This window comes from Streptopelia decaocto (assembly GCF_964273445.1).
Source record: "Streptopelia decaocto genome assembly, chromosome: 3".
In the NCBI taxonomy this organism is placed as follows: domain Eukaryota; kingdom Metazoa; phylum Chordata; class Aves; order Columbiformes; family Columbidae; genus Streptopelia; species Streptopelia decaocto.
The window spans coordinates 61,454,859-61,474,683 of record NC_138656.1 but is presented as its reverse complement, the minus strand read 5'-3'; the positions used below and the strand labels follow the sequence as shown (position 1 = coordinate 61,474,683).

General features: G+C 37.2%; 1 protein-coding gene across 4 annotated transcripts in view; it reads right to left on the bottom strand.

The window, feature by feature from the left end:
• Positions 1–5,403: 5,403 nt before the first annotated feature.
• AHI1 (Abelson helper integration site 1) overlaps positions 5,404–19,825 on the bottom strand; it is a 91,948-nt gene continuing 77,526 nt past the window's right edge. For all 4 annotated transcript variants that reach the window (XM_082049750.1, XM_082049749.1, XM_082049748.1 and 1 more), the window contains exons 25-26: positions 11,052–11,131; positions 5,404–6,589 (exon numbers count right to left, since the gene is read on the bottom strand). In XM_082049750.1, coding sequence (XP_081905876.1) covers positions 6,358–6,589; positions 11,052–11,131 — 312 coding nt within the window. In that variant the 3' untranslated portion in view covers positions 5,404–6,357. The remainder of the gene's footprint in view (positions 6,590–11,051; positions 11,132–19,825) is intronic.

Here is a 19,825-nt window from a genome sequence, read left to right as displayed (position 1 = left end):
GCTGGTGAAGCAGGAGGGATGGCAGGAGCCCTCGGCCACGCTGTGGAGCACATTTATTGCCTCTTCTGCCCTTTCCCTGATGCCACTTTCTCATTATGACATTATACCAAATCACAGTGGGGATTAACCACCCCCGTATAAGCTTATTATAGGCTTATGCAGGCTGCTAGAGCTTGGCTTTAGATGACATTTATTTTAATAAGCCTGGGGCTGATGTCACTACTATACCCATGACTGTATAACCCCATTAAGTGCCAAAATTAATGCGGAACATAAAATGAAGTTGCTTTACACAGCGTCTATGCAAAGGTGTAAAAATCCTGATGACATACATCGAAAAAAATGGCTGATGATGCAAGTGCAAAATAAAAATGTCAAAGTGGAACTAAGGAGACAATTACAGTCCATAATAATAAACCACTGCCAAGTGAGTAACACTTGGTGATGATATGATAACTACTTGCATTTACTCTGCACCACTCACCTGCAGCAATAGATATGCAAAGGCTTAATTGTGCACATTAAAAGATGCAGTGCAAGAAAGGAAGCAAAACAACCTATCCTACTTATCAAAATTTTGGAGGGGAGAAAGAGGATTTTTCTTCAAATTATACAGTTGTCCAGTGTCGAATTGGCTATATTTAGCTCTGCATTAATAGCAGAATATTCAAGATGGAAGCTATCCCCAGAAGAAGACGAAATCTGGTATTTCTACATTTTAACTGAGAGCCGAGGCAATTAATTTAGGATAAGCAGTTGAATGCAGGGAGGACCTGTTCTAGTCACCTTTGTAAGAACTAAACAGTAAGAGATGCTAAAAAAATTGTTTTGCAAGAAATTTGTATTAATTCCCTTTAAAACTCACAGACAATTTGATTGGGACTCTCTCACTACTGTTAAACAAAACCAAGTGTCTTTAACATGGGCAGAGAAACAAAAATATGGACTGATCAAGAAGAAAGTTAAACTGGCACTATGTGTCTCAGCTCCACTTATTAATTTCATCACCAAGACACATGGCCAGGGGCCTGCACTGACTCACAAAATGTGTGAAAAGAGGTTCCTCAGTTTAACATGTCCATGGAACTTCATTAACTCTCCTTCTGACTCCCAGAAGAGTAGGATCTAAGCCAATAGATTCTGCAGAAATTTCCTTTCCAGCCAGTACCTCTGCCTGCACTGACTTTGCCATGGACACTGTATGATGTTGGTGAATGTGAGTCTGGGAAAAATTTAGAGATTCAGAGAAATAATGGTAATACTGGGCTCTCTGTCTTTTGTTGTTGATGTTGTTGTTGCTTTTACCTTTTTCCCTGTTCCAGCTATACCTGCATTTTATTTGACTGGAGTTTTCAAACAGCTATATCACAACAGTCTGTCGCAAGTGTATTGGGTGTTTCAGTTTGCCAGACCTGTCATAATAAATTAATTACAGGATGTTGCAGAAATGGCTGAGTTCCAGCAGCATCTTGCACAGTTTAATATAGCCCTATTTCCCCATTTCGATGTATTTGTGGTTAGATAAATCCTCAGAAAATTTACAGCTGCTACACACTAGTTTATTATACTCCTTGCCTGTGCAGGCGATATGAGTGCAACAAAAATTTGATGTCTGCTCAGAGCATAGATTTTACTGATATTGCTTTACCGGTGTGGAAACATTTTTCCGCTAAAAGTGGCATCTGCAGTTTTTGCCGAGTATTTGCATCTGAGCATTAGACGAGGCTTGTAAACTTGCTTGCCACAGCCAAACATAGAGCAAATTCATTTGGCCTGACACAGTCCTCACAAAAAATCAGGTGGCTGGAGTGTTAGATGAAACGCAGAGCTATCATTTTCATTTAGGAGTGCAAGCTAGAAAACATTTTTCCAGTCTTCAGAGTTAGTGTACACTAATGTAAAAACTACAGCCATGGTGTTGCTACTGAAAGCCTAACCCTTGCTGACTGCTGGTGCTTTGAGCAGCTGGCGGGACCAGGACTCTTGGTACAGACGCCACTGCTGGACAACAGACGCTTCTGAAGGAGGAGGCAGCAAGCAACTGGCATACACAGACTGAACAAAGGACAAAACTCTCGCCAAAACCACCGTGAGTAGAACAGATCTGCACGCAGGAAAAGGATCACACAATATTTAATGTTCAAAACAGCAGCTAGATGCCTGGTGTGAAATTCTCATCTCTACTCCAGCTGTTTGGTGCCAGATGAAGAGGTTGGACTGGACTGAATCAAGGCAGAGGTGCAAATTACAACAGACAACCACTGTAAAGGTGCCCCCTGAAGACCTGTGCCAGAAATTAAGGAACTAAAGCTTCACCCATCCCACCAGCACTGCAAGCCATTGATGATACGAACCTTTCTGGGCTGTAGCTGAGTTAGGACAGTACTGAGTTATGAGTTAGTGGAGAGACACAGGAGAATATTCCTCACGGTTTCTAAGAGTTCATTCAAAAAAAGCTCCTGTAAATTGCACAAAACTTAAAAGTATTAAAAAGTGAAGTGGTTAAATATCTTAATTTCTAAAGTCTAAAAAACAAGACTGAAGCCACCAAAGCTCTGCTATAACACGCCTTCTGTCTATCTTCTGTTCCTTCTTCTTCAGTTCCAATTTCTAATTGCCACATTCTTGCACATCTCCCCTAGACAGTAGTTTTCTTCTCAAGTTGCTTATTTCCCTCTCTCAGACCTCCTCTTGTTTCTATTCCTTACATGCAGCAGTTTTGTTCCTAATGCACATATTTTACACTTCAGGCGTTAAAACTCCTTGAACTAACATAATATACTTTAAGAAGTGCAGGTGTACCTCCATAAATTAATTTGTCCAAAACATTCTGGACAGTCACTGGACAGAATGCTAAGGGAAAAACCCCACAGTACAAACTTGTACATGAATCTTGCCAGCCTTCCTTCACTATTCAGAAAATACGCCTATCCCCTCCCAGTTTCCACATCCATAAAATAGGTTGCACTGCATACATACTAATGTCATATGTGCTAGAAAAGGATCATTAAAAAACCCCACCACTCTTTGTGTTTACCAAACAAGTGTTTTTGCTCTAGTCTGTTCCCGCCTTAAATGAAGTATTTCCTATTCACCTTAGTAATTAGAGCAGAAGGATGTAGTGAATGAAGTGCCTCATTATCAAGTTTGTATCCACGGTCTCTGCAGAATGGCTACCATGTCGTCTATTTTTCATAGCTGTCTGCTTTTGCTTGTAATGGGCCATTGTTAACCCTAAATGATCCTGACATTCAATTCTCCACCAGACAATCGGGTCCAGCCGGCAGATTTAGTTCACTAGTCAACAGAGACTTTCAGTTGTCATGTTCCTCTGTGTTCTCATTAGCCCGTGTTTGACTGTGATCCATCCCCTACTGCCTTCTGAATTAAGTGATGCTACAAATACTCTTATTGTATTTTATGATGTCTGTTCCTCTAACTATTTTAAGGAAAAAACAAAATGCAATCTGATGGCTATTAGGAAACACAGGAAAAATGTGCCATCCATTCTTTTCTATTTTGTTGATTTACGCACTGTTCTTGATGTCTCTGCCACATCATAAAAATGTAATAGGAACTGTATGTTGCAACCATACACACAAAAACCTAAAAACACCAGAACAATGAAAGACCTACTATGCTGTTATCACTGGGCAGTTATAAATATATTTATCCTTTTTTAAACAAGGTTTTATCTACTTTGTTCCACCAATGAACTTGTATCACCCTTTAAAAACTTCTCAAATAGACTTTTATAACTCTTGTATTTTAATTCATGGCTCAGAGACTAATTTTGCAGAGCACTCATGTTAGGAGAGAGAAAATTTTCAGTAGGCAACCTGAATCCTTTCCAGAATAATTTTCTTCCACTGGAATTTAAGTGCTTTAAATAGTTGGACAATTTTCAGCAAATACAAACAACAATCATTTTAAAGGGATTTTCAGAAATATGTGGGCTGCATTAACACAGAAACAAGCAGCATTATATTAAGTTTAATTTTAAAACTTATTTTTTAAAGCTACTCTCATTCAAGCTGTTTAAAAGTTTTATCCTTTCATCTAAGTTTAAAATCCCAACAGCAAGGTCTGAAGAATCTACTAACATTGAAGAGAAAAGCAGTTTTTCTTAAAATGAATGTATATCAGCCATATTTCTGAACAAAAAAAGTGTCTTTGCCATTATGCCATGTTGATAATTTGTTAAAGATTTTAGACTTAAGGTTCTATTTTTAATACTGAAAGCTCACATAGGCTTCTTTTTTAAGTTTAGATCTTTTTGTTCATTTTCTGTTAAGTGAATGCAGAAAACTAGTACCACAGTGCCATGGTATAAAGGAATAGAAGCCTCTAACCAACCATGTGGTAGGGAGGAAAAAAAATGTAAAAACAAACCAAGAGCTACTGCAATTACAAGAAAACATTATGAAAAGTTTATTTTCAACTCCCTGCATTTTCATGTTTGGCTCTTATCTGATTCCTTCTGCTTAATTGTTATTTGGAACTGTGCCTTGGAAGACACTACTGCTGCCTCTCCTCTCAATTTGGAAAGTGTGGCAAAGCAGCTCTATTCAGCTTCAGAGCAGTGAACATAATTGGAGCCCTAGTTCGCAAGCATGAAAGGAGGTGCTGTGCCTTTGATTAGAACCACCATCTCTCTCTGGTGTTTATCTGAAGTGTTATTTCTGTCTTCAGTGTCCACAATGCCAAATTAACATTTCACAATGCTTTCCAATGAGCTCCCAGATCTTGGCTACTGCTCAGCTCTCCCTGACGTGAAGCCTGATGTCACGCTCTGCCCTTGTTTTAAATGTCATCCAGGACATTTTGAAAAACGTTAAGATGTTGATATTTTTCTCTTTCATGAGATCTTTAAATCCCACGCGTCACACAGAATGATGAGTTACAATATATTTTAGGAACCTCACTAGAATCAGGCAGCTGGAGGACCAAGATGATTTCACACCACCTCTGACAGGGGAAAGAGACATTTATAAGTTTACAGAACACAAACGTCCCACTTAGGGGAGAACTCCACAAATACTCTAGGCAAAGCAAAGCTAGAACTGCTAGCAAAGAACAGTTACCAGTGTGGCCAAAGAAGAGTATTTGTTGCCATGCTTTACTCAAAAGAAACAAGTTTACAGATTTCTCTGGTTTTAAAACGTGCAGGAAAGACACTACAACATATAGCAACTAGTTCTCTGCATCTGGGTGCATTTCACACATCAGTGCCCAACATTGTTATTCTCACTTCTTTTTTTAATGGAATCAAGTGCCCTGTCTACTAAATAAGGTCTTTCTAATTTTATGTTATTTATTGCTTCACAGGGGGAGGAGGAAGAATTTCCTAGCAGAGTAAAAATAAACTGGACATCATCAGCCAGAAAAAATACCAACACTAACTGATAGAAAGTGTTTCCTTTAATATAAAACATATATTATTTAGCACTCTAGATTAATTAGTGAAGTCATTAAAGTTCACAAGATAATACTTATGTATAAAATAGATTAATAACACAAATGCATAAGGACTACAAGTAAAAGAAACAGCACAGCTGGATATGAAACATTTAATTCAGACAAAAGAAAGTATATTTGGCAAGACCGCTGCCAAAGCAGCCAGGAACTCTGACAAAACCTTTATTATGCGCAGAAAACCTCATGTGAAAAATATAACTGCTTGGAATTTGCAGCACTTATTTATGTTGGTAAGCATGAGAAGTCCCACTGAAGACAGTGTAGTTGCATAGGTAGTTACTCAACAATTCACTTCAGAGCTGCAAAGTGTGGTCCAGGTGAACATTTAATGTCAAGAAAATATTTTCAAAAGCTTGTGTTTTCAGGTACACTGTAATGTCAGCGTTCCTTTGGAATTTTATCAGACTTAACACTCTTCTATTTTACTCACAACACATTTTAAAACGCTAATTAAATAACGTATGTAGTGGTTGGGCTTGTTTTGGTCTAGATCACACTTTGTAACTTGATTCTTTGATCCTAATGGATTGATCTACAGTCTACAAAAACACCTGTTTAGCCCAAGTTAAGGTGTATTCAGATATTAAATTGGTGAACATTGTATTTGTCAGTGGGGTTCTCATGAAATATGAAAGTTGATTTCAGATTTTAGCAGTCCAGTGAGGAGCTGAACATTCAAGTTCTGTTGATTTCATGGAACCCAGGGCAAAAGTCTTCTAAAACAAGTTTAAATCACCAGTAACTCACAACTGGCAACTTTTTTTGCATATTTAAGCATCTTAACCTCTTTGTTTCTTGTTCATCCTTGTAGTAAGATCATAGTTCCAGCCTTCAATGTGCATACTGAACATCACACCAGTATTCAGAATTAAATTGTGACTATACATCATAGCATTCAGGCTCAAAGGCAATATTTGTCTTTCCATTTGTGCTTAAGTTTGAGACTCTCACTACCGCCTTCTTCTTCTTCTTAAATTCCACCCCATGGGCTGTAGGTTCATTTTCAACAACATTAGCTGTAATTGATGATACAGGAGTATTGCGACCCACTAAGTTGTGCTGATTTTCTGTCTCATTCTTCTGTATGCTTTTCTTCTTTTTCTTTGCACCTCTGGAGCAAGGTGGATATAAAAAGAGTAAAAGAAACACAAAGTTAGCTCAAATTTAGAGCTTTTTCCATCTACAGCTGATGTATTAGAGCAATTATCTGCCTGTCCCCCTTGAGTACAATGCTGAAACAGCTACAAAAACTACTGTTCCACAGCAGAACAAAGACCAAAAAAACATGAAGACAAAATATGAGGCCACTCTACTAGTCTACTTTTCAACGTATCATAGCATTGCTTTGAAAAAACTGCTCATGATCTTAAAAATCAGCTAGTCTTAATCAACAGATGTAATTAGAGAATACAAATTACCAGTCTCTTCCTCTCATAGAAGCCATTGCACATTTTTTTTTCTTTCCTAAGCTTAAACACCAAAATGTTTGCAATTAAAAGAGAGAATCCTGGTTTATTTATTCAAAAAGAACAAGACAGGCAGGCAAAGTGCCTAAGATTAGTTTTTCCATTTTAATTTACCTGAACTATGACAGATTTATAGAATCAGAAATCACTTCAATATCTACTCATGCTTATCAGACTTCACACAATGCCAAAAGCATCAGTCCAGCTTCTGTATCTTTCCCAGTTTGTGCCTTTAACAGGGAATTACTTACAGATGATCCCAGGGATTACGCAGATGTTATGCCACTTCTACCATGAATTCCCACTCTTGACAGAAATTGTAACTTAATTTCACTATAAATACGTAGTAATACTTTGACTGTAGCCTTTCAAGGGCAGGTACTGTCTTTGTTCAAGATTTGTATTGTGCCTAGCAAAAAGAGGTCTTGGTTTGCAACTGGAACTGTTATGTTGAATGCTGCTGAAACACATAAGCAAGTGGATGAATCAAGACTAAGGAATCTAATGAGATGTGTGCAGTGTCCCCAAAGAAGGTGCTGCAAGAGCACTACTGTTTGTGATATTGTCCTAATGTAATCATATTTTATGGATGAAAATGTTTACACACCAGCCATGCTAATGGACTGATATCTGCCTATAGCTCCAAAATTTTTTAAGCTAAATTGTGCCTTCATGAACATGTGAATTGCTGCAGCTCTAATACTGGAACACCCTGCAGGAAAACATGTTGGGGGTTAAGACCCTCTGAGCTAGAAATCCTGGAGCAATTTGAGAAGTACTGCATGAGGAAACCAGGGTACAAAATCACAATTAATCAGTAATATAAGTAACAATCTACTACACTGAGTGTTCCGCTGGGTCTGATGCATAATCACTTGTAAATTTATGCAGAGAGCACTACCTAGTGTAGCTCAACAAAACTGTACAATGGGAACATATCTTAGGAGATAACGTCTGTACTGACAAACAGTATCTAACCATAAATATTCAAAAGGTGAGGCTACTATGCAGATTTTAGTATAAAGCTACTCCAATTTAGAGAATTAATTTTCATATTTCTATTATTTGAAAATCAGATGTGATGATGTATGAAATCTTTGAGATACTTAAAAACCTTACTTCAATCAGCATCTATTTTGTGACATTTCTCTATTTCTTCTACAGACTGCAGAACATAGGTTAACTACTTGGCTAAGATAAAATCATCTACTAACACCTTGGATAAAATGTGTTTTCCTATTCCAAAACCATATTTTCCATTCACAATTTCTGAAAGACAGACATGTCATAAGGGCTTGCTATTCTCTTTCTTTTACAGAAGGTTTTGTGGCCATAATGAATACTGTTCTAATAGGCAAAACAGCAAAAATTCATTTGGAGGCTCAAAGAAAGGTATAGTGAGTTGTACAGGTGTTAACAGTCTCACTTCTGCATAGTGGAAGTATGTACTTGGCAATCACATCTCACTTGATTTTTATGAAGTTTATTCACTGTATAATTCCTATTATATATTAGCACATGACACGGATAATAAATGTACTTTCACAGAAAATGGGAAGATAACAAATGTTTTAGGTGGATTAACTATTTAAGTACAGGTTGGACTGGACCTGAAGTCATCTTGGTATTGCTTTTAGATGCTGAAATAAAAAACTTTTCCAGTTAAGATCACAACACTTATAGGCATGTCATTCTTAAGGTCATTTCAAGACACAACAACTGCAGTGAACAAGAAAACTACAGCTCTGCCACAGCCCCTGCAGGTCGTGATCTCAGGTACAAAGAAGTGGGAGCTTTTGTGAAAAATATGCAGCTGCATTTCTGAGATGGTTTATTATCTAATCTGTACTATACAGATAATATCATCTAGTTTCACCTCCCTTGCCATGGGCAGGGACTCCTTCCATTAGACCAGGTTGCTCAAAGCCCCGTCCAAACTGACCCTGAACACTTCCAGGGATGGGGCATCCACAGCTTCTCTGGGCAGCCTGTTCCAGTGTCTCACCATCCTCATGGTGAAGAATTTCTTCCTCATATCTAATCTAAATCTACCCTCTTTCAGTTTAAAGCCCTTACTCCTTGTTCTACATGCCCTTATAAAAAGTCCGTCTCCGGCTTTCTTGGAACCTCCTTTAGGTCCTGGAAGGCTGCTATAAGGTCTCCCTGGAGCCTTCTCTTCTCCAAGCTGAACAACTCCAACTCCCTCAGCCTGTCTTCAGAGGAGAGGTGCTCCAGCCCTCTGATCATCTTCATGGCTCTCCTCTGGACCCGCTCCAACAGGTCCATGTCCTTCTTATGCTGGGGGCCCTAGAGCTGAACACAGCACTCCAGATGGAGTCTCACCAGAGTGGAGTAGAGGGAGTGACTCACTTCCCTTGACCTGCTGGTCACGCTTCTTTTGATCCAGCCCAGGATACGGTTCACTTTCTGGGCTGCAAGTGCACATTGTCAAGTCATGTCGAGCTTCTCATCAACCAACACCCCCCAAGTCCTTCTCCTCAGGGCTGCTCTCAATCCATTCTCTGCCCAGCCTGTACTTGTGCTTGGGATTAGCCTGACCCATGTGCAGGACCTTGCACTTGGTCTTCCTGAACTTCATGAGGTTCACACAGTCCCACCTCTCCAGCCTGTCAAGGTCCCTCTGGATGGCATCCCTTCCATCCAGAGTGTTGACAGCACCACACAGCTTGGTGTTGTCAGCAAACTTGCTGAGGGTGCACTCAGTCCCACTGTCCATGTCACTGACAATGATATTAAGCAGCACCAGTTCCAATACTGACCCCTGAGGAACACCACTCATCTACCGGGCTTCACTTGGACATCAGACGGTTGACCACAACTCTTTGCATGTGACCATCCAACCAATTGCTTATTGACCGAGCGGTCCATCTACCAAACCCATGTCTCTCCAGTTCAGAGACAAGGATGTTCATTACGTTTTAGTTTGTGGAAGAACTTGCAAAGTACATACTTTCAGATTCACTTCAACGTGACCTCTTCTCAGTACAGCCTTAGTTTCCACTAAAAAGAGTATTTCTTATTTGGTAAGACTCAAAATTCTTGAATTTGATTAGATAATTTGTGATTCCACGTTTTAAATCAGTGGTCCCACACTCTCCAGTGGACATCCTGGCAAGGTCACTCAAAATAATTGTTTCCTGAAGTTCTACTAATGAAGTTGAGTCATACCAAATTTTTCATACTGGCTTCTAACAGACTGTATCAACCGTCACAGTAACTGTGCTTTTAAGGCATTTCCTTCCTTAATGTACATCCTATCAGAATAGTTATGGCCAAAATTCAACACTGAATTCTGTCAGTGTGTAGTTATCTCACCATATAAGAGGGTTAAACTTTCCACTCACAATTTATTTTAAAATCTAGACTGGGCTGGAGATAGAAAATTAAGATTTAAAGATAAGTTAAAATTAGATAAGTTTCTGTATCTACACTGTATATGCACAGATTACTTATACAGGGAGGGAACCGGTCTGAAAAACAATGAGTGAAATAACTTTGCTTAGATGACAAACACTTGTAATGGCAAACACAAGAAGTATTTTCAGATGTATTTTTTTAAGTATAAATGGTTGCAATAGCTGAAGATATTGTGGAATTTCTTGTTCAAAATGTTGAGACCTTATCTGCTTACAGCTTTCACAGACAAACATACAGTTTTTAAAAAATTCAAGTGTCAAAATCAAAGATGCTGGCTTGCATCTTCCCAGTATGTGACAACCTTTTGCAATTTATATTAATTATTTTTAGAAGGTGCAAAAACAGTTTGCAGTTTGTAGCAACAAAGCCTAATACATAATTAACAGATGCCACCGGGCAATCCCAAACCCCTGAGTTTTGATTCTCATGTACATTATAGTCCTTGCTTTTTTGGAGGGAGAGAGTGTGTCTGTATATATGTACGCACACACATATGCATAAACTGTTAATTCCTTCACATTTTAGGTGTGAAGCACTTTTTGAATGATTATCCTAAAGCAAACTTCTTGTTTTGCTTGCTAAAAAAACATAAACCTCCCAATATTTCTCACAGTTTTCTAACAGCAGTTGTAGAAATAACACTTCAAGTTGTAAGTATTTCTTGCTTACTGTGTTGCAGGTGAGTCTCTATCTGTGTCACGCTCCGAGCTAAATTTTAGGTCCCCTGACTTACTGATGACTGGTGACATCTGTAAAAGAAAAAAAAAAAAAAAGCAGGAAGGTAAAACGAAGACAGACAAAGGGGCCAACACATGTACATAGAAAACCCACCAGTTTCCTGAATAAGGAGAGAATATACCTCGTTTGAAAAAGAATGTCTATCAGCCATAAAATGTTAACTTCTATGTGGTTACAAACAAGGAAACAGTATCCTGCTTTAAAAAAAAAAGGCTACTTGCAAATAAAAAACAGTTTTCAGGTATGTGTAGAAACAAGAGGTTATGAATCTGCTTGAAGTAAGCTTAAAATACACAGTCTGTAAAGAATTAAGTTATTTCTGCTAGTGCATGAGTAAAGAGAGAATGCTAAAAAGCCATCTTATTGCATACTTTTGACAAGAGAAACTTGTCTATTTTTTAACCCTGAAAAACCAGTTCAAATCACTCCAGGTTACTTTATAATTCAGGGGTAAAACAAATCAACCAAACCTGGAAGAGTTTAAGTTCCTTAATTTCCAATGTAATTAGTGGGTATCTATGCAACTCACTCTGTGTATAAACAAGCCACTTCTAACAAGTCTCCATACTTACTGCAAGAATTCCTGTAAGGAAATGTGAGTGCCCTTCTTGAGTTTACTCTTTTCGGGGACAGATTATTTTCTCTACCTGTTCACAAACACCTGGAAGCCAGCACAACTGATAGGCCTTATGTCTCTTTCAAAATTTGCTCTTCTGGAACCAGGTATACACTACACATCCAGCCAGGAACCTCAGGCCTCCAGAGCACCACAGCCAAGGAGAAAAGCTGTGGAAAAGAGGGCAGCACATTGTAGGTTCAGACCTGGTATTGCAATGCTGTCAGTGAAAAGCTGTTGTGGATCTGTAGTTCAGGTTGATGGGACAGCTATGTTCTGTGTCTGTTCGTTATGGCATGCATGAAAGAAAAAGAGAAGTTATATCCTGGCACATGTTGTGAGTTTGGGGACCAGTTCCTATGAAGACCTTGAAAAGCTGGAGAAAAAGTACACTTCAGGATACTGGAGCCCTAGGTCAGAGAAAGGAGGGAGAGATTAGATCTGGTACTTTCCAAAAAATTATGTTGTTTGTTTTTGTTTTTTTTTTCGGGGAGTAAAGAGAAGAATGGGCTTGAAACTAACTCAACCCTCAAAACTTGGCCTCCATTTACAGCTTTTTTAAGACTGTTGGTTGCATTTAGGATTCACAGCCAGCCTAAATTAAAACCTACTACATTGTTTCTGAATTTCTCAAATATCCTTGGTATTAAAAAGATCAGCCCACATAGTTCTGCCAAGCACAGAGGTACTCATCTGCTTGTAAATAAGACGTTTAATGTTCTGCTATCAGCCTGAATAGCTGCATAAACAGCTAGTTACTGACATTACTGGCTCTAAAATCCCAGCTAAAAACATGCAATATTAGGGAGGGAGTATCTATCATTCAACAGCTCGGGTGTGCCTAACAACAATACAACATCTAAAATTGTAACCACAAAGCCAACACGAGCTTTCTGGAAGCAACAGAGAATAAAAACATTACAGTTCTTGGCCCTCTAGTCTGCCAATTGTTCATTGCATTTTGTGTGACCTCACAGGCAAGGTGTGCCAACGCTTCCTCCATATTTCCCTTATATACAGAAAACAGAGGGTTGCTTCACAGCAGCTCTTTTTATTGCTTAAGCATTAGTTTCAGTATTTAAAAATGGAATTAAAATACTTTGTTTCCAGACACTAAACTTAGTGATCTCAGATTTCAAAGCCCCAATGAATTAAAACTAACATTCCCCTGTCAAGTACTATTGTCCAGTTTTAATTTGGGGTCAAGTGAAGCACAGATGGAAATTTTCTTGGCACACACACAAATGAAGACCATATTGGAACTAGAACCTGTTCGTCCCAAACCTGAGTTTTAGGTCTTGAACAGTTTAATTACTTTCTTAATCTCTAAATGGGATTAATTAGAAAACATTTAGTCAGTATTAGTAGTGGAATGAAATTTGAACATTTTTGTCTGCATCTCGCTCCCTAGTATTATTTTATTTGTTGAATATCATTCTTCTGCTGACTTAGAAGAAACAGAATCAAGCTTCCATTGATTTACTGAATTCATCCAAGCACACTGCCCAAAACAACCATGTTCAAACATTGGTCATTAGGATTTGTCTGCTGAAATAACACAGATTGCTGGATTAGTTTAGACAAAAGTCAATCTATTAGAATATACTAATGTAGTATTGGCAGGGCTAGGAAGAAAAAATCATCTGCTTCACAGTGAAGACAAAATACTTGTTAATACAGTAATAAACTTGAGACTATGTCAATGGTAAAAGTAAACACAAAAGAAGGAAATATAATGCCACTGAGATGAAAATACAAGGGTGTGTTGTAAAGGGAATGACTCTAAGTAATTAATACTTCCTTCAGCATTCAGCATTGCGGTTCCTTGACATACACAATCATGAATTTGCTTGCAGTCAAAACAAAACCTTTTTCTGAAAATCCTATGTGAATGATGTTAAATTAGGTCTTTTTTACTCTCCTTTTTGAGTAAACGTAACAGAATCTTGACATTGCACTAATACAATAGTCAAATATGGACTTTTCCCAAGCAGTTTGGTAGAATTCCTTTAAGTGCCACTACCAAAAACTGACTTGTCTTATAAAAAACAGACTAAGTTTTTGAATCCCTACAGATACCAAAACACATGAAATTATCTCGGTTTTACAGTCGGAAGATTAAAGTATCCATTAAATTATGCTGCCTAACTGAAGGTTCTTATGATCTATATTAAAAAAATTACTTATCACATAGGCTTTCATATATTCAAACACAGCATTTCAGTACGAGTACCAAGGAAAGAAAAGCACACAATTAGAGACTATCTTGGAATAGCTGTGTTCACCTGAACACAGTACAAAATATGAGCTCCTTTGTATAATGCCACTAATAGTGGCATATTCAATCTTGTTGCCATATTCTAGTTCTCTACCCTTTGAAAGATATAGCCCACCAAAAGGAGAGGAGAACATCAGTTCATATCAACTGCAGAAGCTTAGATTATCTGAAGATTCTTTTGCTTTGTTTACTATTATAAAAGTAAAAAAAAAAAAAGTAAGAAAAAAATAAAAAGTCTGAAAGTCTTGCTTGCTTTATAGCTCATTTGGTCTCAATTTTCAGATACTTAATATTGTCTCAGTGTTGCCAGATAAGAAGCAACCAAGGCAAAACAATTAAAGGCTAAACACACAAAAGCATTTCAGTTCCTGACCCCTGCTATAGCATCCACAGTAGTGAGTCAAGCACTAAACAATCCCTGTGCAACTTGTGGAAACAATCATACCTATCAGAACACACTTAAAAGCAAAACCTGAAGCAGAGGGTGTCTGAGGGAAATACCAGGGCCAAAGTCAAATCCCAAATCTACATCTTTGGTAGTGCTTTCCTCTAGGCTGTGCAGGGATGTTTCTAAGACCGATGGTTTGCAGAAGTACTCCGATAGACTAGGGTAGACGGACAGAATGGAGTGTTCAGGCAAACTATATATGTGACTCAAGCCATGAAAGTAAATTCATTTGCTCTATAATCTACTCTGCACAGGGGAGCTCTCCCACAGAAGCTGTTTCTACAGAACTTGATTTAATTAAAGATTTGCTGGATCACAGATGGCAAGAACAAACATGTCTCTGTGTCTTTTCAGACCAGCCCTTAGGAAGTTAAACTCAGGATTACACATTTGTATTTTGTTTTCTACTACACAGTCCATGGATAAAAGATATCTAGCAATGTACTTAACTCCCCAGAATCACGTTGATGTCTCCTGTCAAAACTGTTCTAATGAGGCAAGTTTGGAAGAAATGCTGATACCACACCCCACACATCACTGTCTTTCATGTTATTCTGTACCCCTCCACACATTTCCCCATTAAATGAATAACTAGCAGGGAGCTTTGCTAGTGGAAATGCATATATTTCTTTTCCATGACCTTCCTATTTAAAACTACATTAATGTATAATTGCTCTTCTCCCCTCTATTGTGTTTAAGTTTAAAGAACAAACCTATCTAAATCAGATTTACCATATTGTAACCCTTATGTCTATCAGTATTAGCTGTGAGAATGTAGCAGAATCATGGCTCTGTATACAACAGAGACATTGGCACAAATTTTTGTCTTTCCCATTGAAAAACAGCTAAACCACTGCACTGTTTAGGACTAAGCCAACACTCACTATTTTCTCCATAATGAATGACAAAGCCACAGGCAGAGAGGACTTCGCCTTGTCTAGTCTGAAACTGCAAAATCCTGGGCCTGTCCAGGGATAGGAGAGACTGGCAGGAAACCTGGTGGGTGACAGCCTTAGTCATGGCTCAACACTAACAAATACAGCGTCTCAGAAATCAAATCAACTAGATGACTATTTGAGGGGCAGCAAAAGCAAGAGGAGCAGTGCAGACAAGGTACTTCAGACTGAAGCACTATGGTTTACAACAGCTGTTTTCAGTCTTGAAGTCTTTGCCTCTGGGAAGTTATGTGTGGTTACACCTTTGCATTAAAATTTGCATAAAAATAGTTCAATCTGGTTCAGAAAGAGGCTATGAGGACCCAAGGAGAAAACAATGGGGACAGAGAAGTTAACTTGCTTCTGAGAGCTATCTTAATCTAGATGTCCCTCAATAGCGTTTTTGGTTCTGCTAGACCAGTTCAGGGCTCAGCCTGATTCTTCCTATCTTTAAACAGACTAATCACTCACAGCAAATGACTATGGATGTCACTTAATCTTTTTTCCCAATAAATATTTATTTGCTTATAAACCAGATACTTTTTCTTTCAGTGACTCAAATACTACTACAGACACAGGTGCCAACATTTTTTGAGAGAGAACACATTAGGAACCACAGAGGTGGTTTTGGAGTTGAAAAAGAAGAGCTGCCAGCTTACAAATAAAACAGCACCACACATGCTTAAGAGAGTAATTAAACTTGAACAGTACGAACTGTATTTTGAAGGGAAAACAGAATATCTAAAACCAGGAAACTACAGAACTAAAAAAGGTGAAATATGTTAATGTTGGGTAATATTTAAGGAAAATGGTGTATTCTTCATAGATGATACTATAGTAAAATTGCCTTCAGAAGAAGGATTTATTCAAGAACAGAGTAATTACTATTTCAAAAGTAGGATTTGCAAAGATGTCTATTTTATAATGCCTACTCACTCACTGAGCTGTTCCCCAGTAACCTGAAAAAGGCACCACTTAAGGAGATAATAGAAACAGCACAAACCAGAAAATGAAAGTTGATGAAACTAATAGAAACATTTCTAGCCAGTATTTTTGGAAATATTTTTGAGCAAGTTTTCCATAGGTTTTAAATTTTTAGATTTAATAAATAAATCTTGAATCTACAAAAACACTGACATCGAAAGAGCTCAAGCCCAGGGGAAAAGTATCAATTGCTTGGCAGTTTAGTTTCAGACACACTAGAATAAGTACTCAGAAAGTCTGACAACAGCCTATTCTAGGAGAAGAAGAGTGAGAACATTAATTATATATGTGAACAGTGATAATCCCAAACTTTGTTTAAATATACACAGAATCAAGTTTTGATGATGTCTGTGCAGATTATCCAAATTGTGCAATAATACTGTAGTTCTTTTCATGCTTATGACCATTATTTTACATCTTCACATCATTTTTCAAAGATAAATATACTAGAAAGAATATTTTCTTACTCTTTTAATGGACATTTTAAAGATTGTTTTGTTTTTGTCTGTCACTACTTCTCACTAGTTTCCACAAAATGTAGAATTGAGTACTTAACATTCTGTATCCAGTCCAATTAGACAAATTTTATATAGTGAGTGGTAGGCCATCTTAAATGATAAAACATATTTAGAAGATTTTACAGACTGTAGAACATTTCTGGCAAAAAAAAACCAAACAAACAACACAACAGACACTACTGACTTTGAAATGTCTCTGATTTGCTAAAATTTTGCAAAACCCAAATTCTGGTTTCTAACAGAATCCTATCTGAATTCCTGTCTTTTCTGCCTTCAGCTTAAGGAACCTGAAAACAGCACATTCACTGGAGCAGCCAGTTGACCAGTCCATCTCTATTTCTTGGGATTCTTCATCAGTGCAGTGAGAACTTCACTCCATGAAATTTCTATTGGCCGTTTACATGTATGTTGTAATTAAAGATGATTATGACTTAATTTTGTGGCTCAGGAGTTAAGTAACTCTTAAGGCAGGAAAACAAGGTTTGCATAAAATTATTATGTTATGAATGCAAAGCTGATGGGAGAAAGAATTTTGAAAGCAGGTTCTTTGAAGTACAATTTTTTTGTATTATTTGCAAAGATTAATATCGGATCTTGAATATTACACCCTCTTCTAATGTTAATGTGTCCATTTTATCATCAGAGAATTCTGATGATTAGCTAGATATGCATATATAACATCTGCAGTTGGAAAACTTTTTAATTAGACTATCTGGTGTTCTCAATAATGAAAACAATAGTAGTATTCTACATTTTAAGTGGCCTGTTTAGTCTGATATGGCAGCAAAATCTCACAAATAGCTGCTATTACGATTTTCACATTAACTGGTGTTTTTGCAGTTTTAACAGTCCTAAATATTTAAGTATTCCCCCCAAAAAACCCAGAAAGAATAGATGATACAGTAAACCTGGATATAACTACATATTTGGGAAAACATGCTTGTGGCCAAAAACCAAACACAACCAAAAAATTCAGTTCTATTTTCCTGTTTGTGGTATCAACTTAAGCAACAACTTAATTACTTATTCAACAAATATTTTTGGATTTTTTTTTTTAATAAGTCATTTTCTGTCAAAGCAAAAAAAAAAATCCAAGGGCATTATAAAATAATGATTTTTCATATTTCCCATGTAAAATAAATTGGCATTTGCTTTCATCAGCTCTAATACTGAAAAAAATGAATGGAATAGGTAGAAAAGTTGCTGTGTCACTGCTGCAACACAGGAACTGCCATAACCGATCAGCCCCCTCAGTGGTCGTCTTAGCAATTTTGTCTCAGAAGTGTCTGGCATTGCCCAAAGCCAAAGTGCTGTAGAACTTTCCTTCATTATGACAAACAGCTGAATGACAGGTTTTTTTCTTCTATGCAGCACTCTGCAGCTTTTGTACAACCATTACACTTCAAGGAATTGCAAGTCTTACACAGAGATTTGATTCATCTTTTGATTCAACTTACGATCTTCTTGGTGATTTATACAGTGTTTATGCAACTAGAAATTAGGGGGAAAAAAAAAATCAGCCACGTTTTTATTTTCCAGTCATTGAGCTGCTTTGAGAATCTCAGCCATTACCTCAGCCTAAAACGTGTTATTAAAAAAAAATCCCTGAGTGTATAAGTTTACATAGTGTCTTGTAATAGTTTGGTTCACTAGGATAACTAAGCATGGCATAAGCATAGATTTCCTTCTACCAGTATTGGATATGTTCCATTCTAGCTTAACGTTCCCTCATCTTGTTTAACAGCAGAAGGGAAAGAAAAAAAAAATAAATAAGAAGAAAAAACAGTGCATCCAATTAATCTCGCTACATCATATACTATTCTATACACTCCCTTCACTGGTCATTCTTTGCTAGTTTAATCCTGTAAGTATAGCTTCTTATACCGTTTTTTCCAGGACTTGTAAATGTTTTATTACTTTTCTCTGAACTCTTTATGATTTTGTAGTCCCCCTGGATGTTGTGCAAGATAGAAAGCAATGTATTTGCTCGGTTTTGGACTGTTCCTGTACACATTATGTCTTCTGAATATTGGTATGTACTACATAGACTACTACAAAATTATTAAATATGTAGTCAATTTAATTAAAATACCAGTAGAATAAAAGTAAAGAATATTTTGATGAAATATTACTAAAACTGTGTTACTAAAAAGTGCTACTAGTGATACAAAAATTATATTTAGAAAAAATACGTCAACCATAGACACTTCAGAAAGTATAAGCGGTCAAAACTGATCAAATGCTGCTTCTCACAAAGCTGAATAATAAGTACTGGTTGTAAATGTTAGTAACATTAGTCAGTGCACATAGAAGTATTTTGATCTAGTAAATCAACTGGATTCCTTGTAGATTAACACAGAAAAAAAAATATGGATAAATATGACCAATGTCTATAATGACACTTCTTCTTTTTCTGGTCTGGGTATAAGTAAAACTGAGTGAATACAGCAACATATTCCCTCTGGGATACTTTCCTTTCCTCCAGTAATGCAGACATGCTTTCCAGTAATGTTGTAATTTTTCCTATATATGTCCCGGTCTGCCTGGAAGTAATGTACCCTTCTCATTCTTGGACAATGGTGTGGCTATGAGTTTCTCAGCTACAAAGATGTAGAAGGTGTTTCAGATTAATTATTACTGCTAGGTGTAGTGATTAATTCTGTTTTTAAAGCATAGTTAGAAACAAAACACTTAATAATTCAATTTATAGCAGTTGGCTTCAACAAAACAGCTGGCTTCAACAAGACTGCCAAGTGAGTAATCTGTACTCAATTATTTATTTAATGCTACCTATCTCTATTCACCTACTCGAAACAAAAGCTAAACAAAAACATTAATAGAAGTAGCTTTGAGTGTTTTAGCCCTGAACATTGCAATATATATATTATGCAAAGACTAGATAAATAATCTGAAAAAAAAAAATCAT